Source organism: Ranitomeya imitator, chromosome 4 (genome assembly GCF_032444005.1).
Source record: "Ranitomeya imitator isolate aRanImi1 chromosome 4, aRanImi1.pri, whole genome shotgun sequence".
Taxonomy (NCBI): domain Eukaryota; kingdom Metazoa; phylum Chordata; class Amphibia; order Anura; family Dendrobatidae; genus Ranitomeya; species Ranitomeya imitator.
The window spans coordinates 38750631-38763751 of NC_091285.1; the positions used below are offsets into that span (position 1 = coordinate 38750631).

The 13121-nt window shown below is 43.0% G+C and overlaps 1 protein-coding gene across 1 annotated transcript in view; it reads left to right on the forward strand.

The window, feature by feature from the left end:
• Nucleotides 1-13121, forward strand: part of TNIP1 (TNFAIP3 interacting protein 1) — a 55132-nt gene that overhangs the window by 35903 nt on the left and 6108 nt on the right. The window contains exons 10-17 of the mRNA XM_069763554.1: nucleotides 851-916; nucleotides 1655-1786; nucleotides 2776-2904; nucleotides 3047-3175; nucleotides 6852-6977; nucleotides 7235-7303; nucleotides 12697-12873; nucleotides 12948-13023. Of these exons, the coding sequence (XP_069619655.1) occupies nucleotides 851-916; nucleotides 1655-1786; nucleotides 2776-2904; nucleotides 3047-3175; nucleotides 6852-6977; nucleotides 7235-7303; nucleotides 12697-12873; nucleotides 12948-13023 (904 nt within the window). The remainder of the gene's footprint in view (nucleotides 1-850; nucleotides 917-1654; nucleotides 1787-2775; nucleotides 2905-3046; nucleotides 3176-6851; nucleotides 6978-7234; nucleotides 7304-12696; nucleotides 12874-12947; nucleotides 13024-13121) is intronic.

Below are 13121 nucleotides of genomic sequence, written 5' to 3' on the forward strand. Positions count from 1 at the left end.
CATGGAGTCAATTAATAAAATTTCCAAAATGGGGTCTCTTGAGGGGGGATTCTGCTCTTCTAGGACTTAGAGTCTCTGTATATGGATTCCGCAAACTCTTCTATGATAAATTGTTCTCCAAGAATCAAATAGCGCTCCGTCTCGCCCGAGTCTCTCCGTGTGGCTAAGCAGTACTGTACAGCCACATATGGAGTATTGCCACGTCCAGCAGAAAATATGGGACAAATATTGGTGCCGTTTTACCCATTTTACTTTTTAACAATGTTTAATCTGGGGCTAAAACAACGTTTTTTTGTGGTAAAAATATAGTTATTTTTTACTTCAGTGCCCAATGGTATACAATTCTGTGACACACCTGTGTTGTCATCATGATCACTGCACCCGTAGATGAATTAATTTGGGGGTGTAGTATTTAATGAGGTCACCTATGGGGGGATTCTGTTATTCTGTCACCTCACGGGCTCTGCCAATGTGACATGGCACCTGCAAACCATTCCAGCAAAATCTGAACTCCACTATGGCGCTCCTTCCCTTCTGAGCTTTGCACTGCGCCTCAAAAGTAGTTTCCCCCACATATGAGGTATCGGTGTACTCGGGAGAAATTATGTAACAAATTATATCATTCGTTTTCTTCTATTGCCCCTTTTTTAAAAAGATGACAGTGCGGGGAAACACCCATTGTTCGGGGGGCCGAACCTGACCAGTAACACGGACTTCCTGGTGAAGTCTGTGCCCAAACAGTAGGTGTTCGGTACGGACTCCGATCTTTACTGTCCAGATTCTCTCCCTCTATTAGGGATGTTCTTCTGCTGCTGATATCTGGGATTTACACTCTTATTTTTTTCTACAGCTCCTGGATGTGAACAAGCAGTGGGATCAGCAGTTTCGCTCTATGAAACATCAGTATGAAGAGAAGGTATCGTATTATTATATATACTCCCTTTCTTACTACGAATAACCCCTTCAAGACACTGGCAGTTTTCATTTTTGCACTTCCGAGAGCCATAACTATATATGTGTGTGTGTGTGTGTGTGTGTGTGTGTGTGTGTGTGTGTGTGTGTGTGTGTGTGTGTGTGTGTGTGTGTGTGTGTGTGTGTGTGTGTGTGTGTGTATATATATATATATATATATATATATATATATATATATATATATATTAATTAGATTGTGGCCCGATTCTAACGCATCGGGTATTATAGAATATGCATGTCCACGTAGTATATGGACAATGATGATTCCAGAATTCGCGGCAGACTGTGCTCATCGCTGATTGATCGAGGCAACCTTTATGACATCATCGTCGCCATGGCAACCATTATAACATCTACGTTGATACTGTGCCCGTCGCTGATTGGTCGAGGCGAATTCGCGGCAGACTGTGCCCATCGCTGATTGGTCGAGGCAACCTTTATGACATCATCGTCGCCATGCTGTGCCCGTCGCTGATTGGTCGAGGCCCCAATATATATATATATATATATATATATATATATATATATATATATATATATTTTTTTTTTAGCGCATCCACATATCCATATGAGGTCTTGTTTAATTGTAGGACAAGTTGCCATTTTGAATGACACCATTCACATTGCTAAATTTTCCTCCCAATTGACCACGTACTAAAGTGTCTGAATCTGAATCCCACAGATCACATCTCTGCGTCAGAAGATTTCACTAGCCAACAAATCTGAGAGCGAGCAGGAGGCCGAGAGGGATAGGAAGCAGAGAGACTTCGACCGCAAACTTCTCCTGGCCAGAGACAAAATAGAGGAAAAAGAGGTGAAGTATTGGGCTTGATTATATGGTAACCACAATAATATCTAAATGACATGGAAAAATTTGGGGGGGGTAAAATGTCATTTGGACCCTATTAAAAATTTTGAACCGTTTAGTTTCTACAGCCTCTGTCTATCACCGTACATAACACAGGCTGCAGAATGAGTTAACAGTGACTTGATCCGAGAACAGGATCTGTAATTCTTTTATCTATGTTCTGCTAATTGATCTTGTAGATAGATTTATGATAGGTTGAAAGTTTGATGTGATCTGAGATCGGCTTAGAAGTTTGTTCAGGAGAAGTGAAGTAAGAGTTAGAGACATGAGAATTCAGAATGAGCTTACAAACCAGATCCTCGTTTTCTCATTTTGCAGTAATACATAGAGGCAGTTAAAGCCAAATGGTCCAAAGTGGTTAATGGCACCCTAATGAAAAATTGATATTTAGATCATAATACATTAACTTGACGAAGACTTGTCACTTACTCAAAAAAATTGAGCCAAATGCCTTGTAAAAATCCCTGCGCTCCCCTGATTCTGTCGCTCTTTTCTGTTTTGTGCTGTGTCCCTCCATTGCATAGATAAGTCACATTTGTTTTTGTTTTTTTCTGGAGATCAGTATGTGCAATCTCTTCTTTCAGTTGAACTGTTCATTTCTTTAGAGTATTTCCTGGGGGCGTGTGCTTTCTTCTCTCTCTCTCAAATGTTGCCAATCACAGCTCAGCAGCGTCTGAGACTGATAGGCTGCTAGATCAGCTCCTGAGCTGTGATTGGCAGCATCTGGGAGACGGGAGAAAGCACACGCCCCCAGAGAAGACTCTGAAGAAACACCCAATTGGACTGAAAGTAGAGATTTCACATATAGTGCAGAGTGACTCGGCACAAAACAGAAGTTAGATTTTTACAAAACCTCCGTGTGCTGCAGAATAATATCCGATCTTATTTGACACGTTGTGCGACCACGTCATGATGTTCCTTTTATCGCTTCACAGTCACAAATACAGAAGCTGGAGTCCGAAATAAGAGATCTGAGGCAAAAGAACAGGTTCCTTCATGACCAGATGAGTTCCACCAGCAAACAGCGGGAATATCAGGAGCGCGAGATCGGCCGACTGAATAAAGTAATTTTTAATATTTGTTGTATAAGGTACATTTCGGCCTCTGATGGATGGCACCGTTGCATATGGACTAGATCCACCTTGAGAGAAGGATTTCTTCACGTCTCCACTTGGGACTTACTGTATTGTGTCATCGTCTTCACAGGCTCTGGAAGAAGCTCTGAAGCTTCAGGGATCAGGTCCACGTTCTCCTTCTTTCTCTGCCTCCACGGAGGACACTGGGCTCCTTCAGCGTCAAGAACTCATGACTCAGATTGATCTCCTCAAACAGCAGGTAAATGACCTCTTTCTACTCAACTGATGCTTTCAAGGAATTGAACTTTTCCAGGTGAAGAACTGCTATGTGGTAGTCTTAACATTTTGGGTTGACTAGGTTTTGGGTCCCGTAATGTAAATCTGATCCGTTCTGACAGCTCTGGAGATCAGATGAAGTGGTCACATTGGTTTTGTCCTTTTAGGATTAATTTCTCAGATTACTTTGCCACTTTTTAAGTGAGGGTCCTCGTTTCAACCCCGCCTTCAAAGTAGGTACCATGGAGGTGGTCATTCCATGGTGCTGTCCATAACAAGGGGGTATATACAGGATGCAAATGCTAAATAGTCAACAAACTAACATTAACAGACTGGTACAGAAAGTTGAGGGCCCTACACTTACGGTCATACAGCCTACAGGGTAATGACAATAGGTTGGGGAGGTTGCGGCAGCTCCGGTGGTGGTCTTCGTTACAGGCTGTATGCTTTCATGAAGAGATGGGTTTTCAAGTTCCATCTGAAAGTTCCGAGTGTGATGGATAATCGGATGTGTTGGCACAGAATTCCAAAGGATGGGGGATTCTTGGGAAAAGTCTTGGAGGTGAGATTGGGTGAGGAACGTACGAGTGTAGAGGAGAGACAGAGGTCTTGGGAAGACCGGAAGTTGCGTGTTGGAAGTTAGCAGGATATCAGTTTGGAGATATATGGTGGAGATGGATTATGGATGGCTTTGTAGGTCAGTGTCAGTAGTTTGAACTGGATATGTTGGGGAACTGGGAACCAATGAAGGGATTTGCAGAGAGGAGAAGCAGAGGAGGAGAGAGGTGGATTAGTCAGACAGCAGAGTTAAGGATGGACTGGTAAGGTGTGAAGATGTTAGCAGATAGGCCTCAGAAGAGGACATTGCATTAGTCAAGACGGGAGATGCTGAGGGCATCGACTAGCATTTTAGTAGATTCGGGTTTGAGAAAAGGACGGATTATGGAAATAATTTTTAAGTTGGACGCAGAAGATGAAGGTGATGAAAGCTTGAAGGACAGGGTAGAGTAGTGGCAGGGGACTTCTGGTAAAGAGGAAAGATTGGTGTATTGATGTAATTTATTGTGATTGAGGTAGTGTTAAGTGGGATGTAGGAAAGCTGAGGAGTTCAGCTTTGTCCACATTGAGCTTTAGGAAGAAGGATGAGAAGAAGACGTTTATGGCTGATGGACAACCTTGGATTTTGGACAGCAGAGGGGTGACGTCTGAGCCGGAGAAGTAGCACTGAGTGCCGTTAGCGCACAGGTGGTACCGGAAGCCATTGGACTCTGAGTGATGATGTATCCACCCTCCAAGTAACCTGCTATAGTTCCGGATAACTCTCCGGTGGCCATCTAGGGGCTTTATTCCTGTTTACGGGTTTTGTTAACTGCGACAGGAGCGTTACGTAGGTTGTCGAGGATTAGAAAGACATGTCTTCTTTGTGTTGTTCCTGAAGGAGCACCGGCCTTGACCACGGGAGGTGTCTGGTATTGTAACTCTGCCTCATTGAAGTGAATGAAGCTGAGCTGGCGTACCATACACAACCTCGGACTAGGAGACCCACGGCCAGTCCAGACCATGACACGGATGTGTGATTACGGCATTATGCTCATATGCTTGATGGACCTAATATTCTCTTATGCCTTATAAATGTCTTTATCTCACATGTGAAGTCTTAAATCTTGTTATTTAGCCCTTTAATAAATAGTGAGTTTTGTTTGTGACGGTATTTGTCTGTAATCCTTAGAGGAAATCTCATGATTATCAGCATCATCGATGACCCATTGTCTGAAGACAGACATGTTGGGTATAATCTGTTCTTCTGGATTATCTAATCTTAATCCTGTGGACTTTTTTTTTTTTTTTTAAGTAATTGGAGTTTTATAGAGATCAGCTGCTCTTTGTCTAGATGCATCCTGACGAGGAGCCAAGAGCAGGGGCTCTCGTGGAGAATACAGGAGCTTTGGGCCAAACCGTTCTTTTCCATGTATGGGGCAGTTGAGTTAGATAGCTCTCAGCTGACCGATTGGCTGAGAGCTATGTAATGTGTATGGGGGCTTAAAATGAATCTGTCAGCAGGTGTGTTTTATGGAATCTGAGATCTGCATAATGTAGGGGCTGAGAGCCTGATTCCAGCGATGTATCACTTACTGGGCTGCTTGATGCAGTTTTGGTAAAAATCTGTTTACTGTGCTGTAGATGTAGCAGTTCTCAGAATGCTGAGCTGTGTATAGCCCCGCCCACAGATCTGATTGGCAGCTTTCTGTGTACGCGGTATATCGTCAGCAAGCTACCAATCAGTGATAGGGGCGGGGATGCACAAATCTGGTGTAGCAGAGCAAGAACAGTGATGAAGCAGAAGCTAGCTCAGCGATGATGAAGCAGATGCAGCATGGCTGCATTCAGAGATGAGGAATCGGAGAAGCACAGTTCAGTTGGTCTCAACATAGAAGAGCTGACCGGACAATGTAACAGAGATGAGTTTGCAGCAAAGTTCAGTAGTGGTGCTGAAACATGTAATGTGGAGAAGATCCTCAGTAGTGGCGTGAATGGCAACCTACTCGCTAATCGGGTGGCATCCTGCTGCATCAGTCAGGCATTGTGGCCCAAGAAAATGCGACCACAGGTGCACATTGTGTTGCCCCCAAGGTGCAGAGGGACTTAGCCGCTGAAGGAGGACTCAAACGCTGGATCACGTAGAAGTGACTAACACAAAACCGGTCCTCAGGGACCCCAGTCATGCGAGATTGGGCAGTCTTAGGGCGCGGCCATTCTAGTTTGTCTCTGGAGTGATTTCACCTTCTTGACTACAGACAGAAAATTTGCATACAGTGATAAAAATGGCCGTCATCACATATTTCAAACTTCAACCTGTCCTAGTCATGTGTCAGGATGGGTTGCCGCCTGAAGAAGCACCACTTGAGATGTGTCTTAATTGTCAGAGGATCAAAATTGTGAACAAACATAAGTGTTCTGCTCACTACCACAAAACAGGGCAGTAGCAGGGCGGGGGGAACAACCTCCTTCTCAGGTGATTGAGCACTACAGACTTTTTTTTTTCTCTCCAGCTTCAGCTCTTCTGCGTGATCAGTTATTCTTCCGCGCGATCGGTCATTCTTCCGCGATCAGTCATTCTTCCGCGATCAGTCATTCTTCCGCGATCAGTCATTCTTCCGTCATCCATCATTCTTCGTGCCCTTTTGTAAAGCTCACAGACTGACCGAGCAGAATTGGTTTACAAATGAACACGGAGGAGGACTAAAGCTAGAAAAAATAGCGGATTGTCTTACTCTGCTGGTGAAAGCGGAGTTCAAAATGGCTATTCAGGTGCTTGGACGAGGCAAATGCTCCTTCAGGCTGTAACCCGCCCTGACAGGTGACGAGGACTGGTTGCAGCTTGAAATATGTGATGGGGGCGATTCTTACCACATAGTCAGATTTTTTATTGAGATCAGTGCAACCTGTATTCTCTACCATTAAGCTAAATTTACAAAACACACAAAAAAAAGATTTTCCAGCTCTTTAAAGCGTTGCGTTATCGGTGTCACATGTAATATATGGTGACGGTCACCGTAAACCTTACACATTGGTCAATGCCATGTATTCTTACATACTTTCTTAAGGCACTGACTCATTTTTTTTGTAGGCATCTCTGAAAATGTAATCCTTATTTATAGGTGGCCATCTTTGAAGAAGACTTCAAGAGGGAGCGCAGTGATCGGGAACGTATGAACGAGGAAAAAGAGGATCTGAAACGAGAGATGGAACAGCTTCAAACGCAGCTGGCCCAGGCCAACACTAAGGTGAAGAGTTTCTCCGATTGTGGGGTTGTCCATTTAATCTGTTGTTCCTTAGTTAACCAGTTCGGTGGGCGGTCCTACTCAATGATTGACAGCTGTGAATCCCTAAAAAGATCGCACACTGGACTCCTAAGCCAAAAATCATCAGAAATAAGTGTCAAAAATTCCTATGTGTCTCCATGGTAACAGACTACAAAGGAACCATGTGTAGTCAGACTCTGTACTTGTATGGTGTTCACAGTACTATATTTCTATTTCAGCTACACTCCTGTCAGGAGGATCTGCGAAGAGAAAAAGAACAGGGACGTGAGCGGTCTAGGCCACAAGAGGTGAGGTGCTACTTTTTTAACCACAGTTTAATTTTTTTTTTCATGAATCAATAGTGCACATGACAGCAAGAAACTTTGTAAAATATCTTGGCAAAGAAATCTGCTTCCTATTTCTCCTTAACTGATCGTTAACTTTGCATTTGGTAAAGGCAGATTTTCCCATTGAGATAAGAGATGACAGTTGGTGCTCATACAGTTCTATGGAGAATCGTAATCGGACAACTGTGGAGGTGACAGTTGGTGCTCATACAGTTCTATGGAGAATGGTAATCTGACAACTGTGGAGGTGACAGTTGGTGCTCATATAGTTCTATGGAGAATGGTAATCGGACAACTGTGGAGGTGACTGTTGGTGCTCATATAGTTCTATGGAGAATGGTAATCGGACAACTGTGGAGATGACAGTTGGTGCTCATATAGTTCTATTGAGAATGGTAATCGGACAACTGTGGAGGTGACTGTTGGTGCTCATATAGTTCTATGGAGAATGGTAATCGGACAACTGTGGAGATGACAGTTGGTGCTCATATAGTTCTATTGAGAATGGTAATCGGACAACTGTGGAGGTGACTGTTGGTGCTCATATAGTTCTATGGAGAATGGTAATCGGACAACTGTGGAGACGACAGTTAATACTCATATAGTTCTATGGAGAATGGTAATCTGACAACTATGGAGGTGACAGTTGGTGCTCATATAGTTCTATGGAGAATGGTAATCTGACAACTGTGGAGGTGACAGTTGGTGCTCATATAGTTCTATAGAGAATGGTAATCGGACAACTGTGGAGGTGACTGTTGGTGCTCGTATAGTTCTATGGAGAATGGTAATCGGACAACTGTGGAGGTGACTGTTGGTGCTCGTATAGTTCTATGGAGAATGGTAATCGGACAACTGTGGAGACGACAGTTAATACTCATATAGTTCTATGGAGAATGGTAATCTGACAACTGTGGAGGTGACAGTTGGTGCTCGTATAGTTCTATGGAGAATGGTAATCTGACAACTGTGGAGGTGACTGTTGGTGCTCATATAGTTCTATGGAGAATGGTAATCGGACAACTGTGGAGACGACAGTTAATACTCATATAGTTCTATGGAGAATGGTAATCTGACAACTGTGGAGGTGACTGTTGGTGCTCATATAGTTCTATGGAGAATGGTAATCGGACAACTGTGGAGGTGACTGTTGGTGCTCGTATAGTTCTATGGAGAAATGTAATCTGACAACTGTGGAGGTGACTGTTGGTGCTCGTATAGTTCTATGGATAATGGTAATCTGACAACTGTGGAGGTGACAGTTGGTGCTCATATAGTTCTATAGAGAATGGTAATCGGACAACTGTGGAGGTGACTGTTGGTGCTCATATAGTTCTATGGAGAATGGTAATCGGACAACTGTGGAGACGACAGTTAATACTCATATAGTTCTATGGAGAATGGTAATCTGACAACTGTGGAGGTGACAGTTGGAGCTCATATAGTTCTATAGAGAATGGTAATCGGACAACTGTGGAGGTGACTGTTGGTGCTCGTATAGTTCTATGGAGAAATGTAATCTGACAACTGTGGAGGTGACTGTTGGTGCTCGTATAGTTCTATGGATAATGGTAATCTGACAACTGTGGAGGTGACAGTTGGTGCTCATATAGTTCTATAGAGAATGGTAATCGGACAACTGTGGAGGTGACTGTTGGTGCTCGTATAGTTCTATGGAGAATGGTAATCTGACAACTGTGGAGGTGACTGTTGGTGCTCGTATAGTTCTATGGAGAATGGTAATCTGACAACTGTGGAGGTGACTGTTGGTGCTCGTATAGTTCTATGGATAATGGTAATCTGACAACTGTGGAGGTGACAGTTGGTGCTCATATAGTTCTATAGAGAATGGTAATCGGACAACTGTGGAGGTGACTGTTGGTGCTCGTATAGTTCTATGGAGAATGGTAATCGGACAACTGTGGAGGTGACTGTTGGTGCTCGTATAGTTCTATGGAGAATGGTAATCGGACAACTGTGGAGGTGACAGTTAATGCTCATATAGTTCTATGGAGAATGGTAATCTGACAACTGTGGAGGTGACTGTTGGTGCTCATATAGTTCTATGGAGAATGGTAATCGGACAACTGTGGAGACGACAGTTAATACTCATATAGTTCTATGGAGAATGGTAATCTGACAACTATGGAGGTGACAGTTGGTGCTCATATAGTTCTATGGAGAATGGTAATCTGACAACTGAGGAGGTGACAGTTGGTGCTCGTATAGTTCTATGGAGAATGGTAATCGGACAACTGTGGAGGTGACAGTTGGTGCTCGTATAGTTCTATGGAGAATGGTAATCAGACAACTGCAGGTGACTGTTGGTGCTCATATAGTTCTATGGAGAATGGTAATCTGACAACTGTGGAGGTGACAGTTGGTGCTCGTATAGTTCTATGGAGAATGGTAATCGGACAACTGGAGGTGACAGTTGGTGCTCGTATAGTTCTATGGAGAATGGTAATCTGACAACTGCAGGTGACTGTTGGTGCTCATATAGTTCTATGGAGAATGGTAATCGGACAACTCTGGAGGTGACAGTTGGTGCTCATATAGTTCTATGGAGAATGGTAATCGGACAACTGTGGAGACGACAGTTAATACTCATATAGTTCTATGGAGAATGGTAATCTGACAACTGAGGAGGTGACAGTTGGTGCTTGTATAGTTCTATGGAGAATGGTAATCGAACAACTGTGGAGACGACAGTTAATACTCATATAGTTCTATGGAGAATGGTAATCTGACAACTGAGGAGGTGACAGTTGGTGCTTGTATAGTTCTATGGAGAATGGTAATCGAACAACTGTGGAGGTGACTGTTGGTGCTCATATAGTTCGATGGAGAACTGTAACTGTTCTTTCAGGTGAACGTGCAGCAGAATGTGTGTGTATTCTTCTAGCTGCTCTCTCCTCCATTTTCCGTAGATTTTTAAAAACACCAACTGTCTCCTATCTCTGTAATGGGAAATCTGTCTGCACTGAAGATTTTATCAGTGAATTGAGTGTAAAAATGGTCCTGGAGGAGAAAGAAGCAGAATTCTCAGATAAGATATATTAGAAAATTGCTTATTTTTCACTCGTACTATTGATTTATGCAAATAAAATAAAAGGACGGTTACTCTTTAAGCTTTCCATACTGAGAGCAGTGTGTGGCATCAATAGTTATCATCCCTACATCCACATTCTCAGATCTGCACTTTGTTTTGCTGATTTGGTAAATTTTTGCCCTCTGCAAAACACCCCAGAATTTTCAGTATGTGTTTATTGCTATGAGAGCTCACTGATTTTTTTTTTTTTCTCATGTCCATTAATATTTGCCAATTCGGTCTATGAACCATAATCACCATTAACCAGTTGATTAGATGCTTGGGTAATGATTACTGCCGACAGTCCCTGTTTGTTAGAAAGGTTCATTAAAAAGATCTGTGGTTAATCTTGGCAGTAAATACTCAGTTTCCGTATATCACCACCACAGATGAAATTTGAAATTTTGCAATTCTCACACTGGCCCCAAGGGCTTTTTTTTTAGACTCTAATTTCCTGCTCTTTTGAGGACATAACACATGCACATTAGCCACAGTGGTCAAACTCCGCCCCTAATGTTTTCTACTGAAGCATCTAATGAACGGGTGCAAAAGTCATTTTGAAGGGAGCAGGCGCAGCTGTCAAATCACCTATTGTGGATCTTCTGTTCTCTGTCTAAAACGTTGACCTATCATTGTAAACCTGCCTCTGATGATAATGAGCCTGCTGCAAAATTACAAAAGTTAAGAGTCTAAAAGAAAGCCAAAATAACCATTGTAAGATTATAAAATGTTTGTGTACTTTTTAAAATAAAGATCGTAATATGAAAGAAAAAGTTTTTTTTATAAAAAAAAAGTACTTGTAACACAAGAAAACTGATTTTTAAAAATAATTAAAAAAATAAAGTAATTAAAAGAAACTATCAAAACAGAAGTCTCCAGACGCTGTACACCAGACATTAGCATATTCCTCATCGGTCAGTGAGTCACCGGACCTGCGTCATCGCTCTGCATTAATTGTGTACTGTTCCGCCACTATGACTTTTATAATGACAGGACGTTAATTGCCGCCCAGTCTCCCATCCACGTCTGCTATTGCTGAGTGTTTGTCAGAGGCTGGAAGTGAGTGACACAACCATTGAATTTATAGTGGATAAATAGGTCTCCTATTTTCAGGATCCAGTTTATTTATTTTAATCCTAAATCTCTATTTAATGATCTAATTTTGTTTTCTAATATACTTTAATTAAAAAATTCCTGTCGTTCCCTCACTACACTATAACTGCTTTGTTACTGTTTGATGACACTTTGTTTGAGAGCCCTCAGTTTTTGCTGGAATACTCAAACGAATTGTCATTAGAGGCTGTGGTTACTGCTGCAGAATCTGCCCCTATCCTGTAAAAGAAGCGTCATCATTGACCTCTGTTTTAGGGGTTGGGCTAGTCCCTGCTCTGCTGAGCTTGTGTTGGTTGTCAATTCCGACTTCTGCTCAGTAGGATCTTGTCACTGTGCAATATGCACAGTGACAGTGCGCTCACTCGCCAGCTCTGATCAGGAGTAACAAGCAGATAAGAGCGCACTGTCAGTGCACATCGTAAGTAGAAAACGCAGCAAGCAGAGAAAAGCCCCGCATCTGCAAGTGACGTCACCGGCTGGTGCCGGGTTGGTCTCTGCTTCCTCCTTACAATGCACACTGACAGTGCTCTCTCTTGCCGACTGATCGCAGCCTCTGTCCCCTGTGACTACTCGTTTGAGTATCCCAGCATGCACTGGTGGCGCTATAATAATAATACCCAGGGATCAACATATAACCTATCCTGTGGTCTGCGCCAGCATGGCATTGATATCGGGATACTTCTAATATCCTTACCCAGGCCATTGGGGTGGCATTTCGTGACTAAGCAGGTAAAGCCCCAAACCCTCCTCAACTCGTGCATTTCTACTAGCCAGAGAATCCGCTAATACGGAAAAGTCTCTTTACAGAATTTCTATCTTCTTACATAGTAGTCACTCTGGACAGTTTCCCTGGTTATTTTAATTTTTTTGTCTCCACGGCAACAGACTACAAACCAAGCATGTGAAGTCTGATCCCGTAGTCCTACTCCTTTCCATCGTCTCTCTATGCCTTGCTAAACTATCACATGTCCATTTACAAGGAGTAGAGGCCAGATAGTTGTATGACTGTAGAGTCAGACTACACAGGGTTTATTTGTAGTCTGTTACCATGGAGACACTTATATCTGCACAGGAGCCAGTGGGGAGAAAATATGAAAAAATACAAAATCTGCTTACTATGCCTTTTTTTTTTTTTTTTTTTTCCCCTCAGGCTGAGCGATTTGTCATAAACCACCACATGGGACCTACCTGTCCTCCATACCACCAGTATCCCTACAGCCCGCCTGCCATGATGTACGCGGGATACGAGGACTGGCCCATCTGTTATCCACCACCAGTTGTTGGTCCGGAGCACAGTCAGGTTCAGAATCTGCCAAATGTTCCACCGGTGAGTCCCCGATGGTCCGCGTGTTTCCTCTTCATTTACTTTTCTTCATCTTTTCTAATGATCTTTCTTCACAGCCTGCATATCAGTGGCGAGCTCCTCCAAGACCTTTCAAGGCAAAAGAGGTCCCCAAACCTAAAAAGAGGGAGACCGGTAAGTGGTAAATATCAAATTTGGGAAGGGGTGTTCTCAAGTGTGAAACTCCTCCCCGATTCATTGGATAACGGATAGCGTTCCGCTTATTGAGGGTC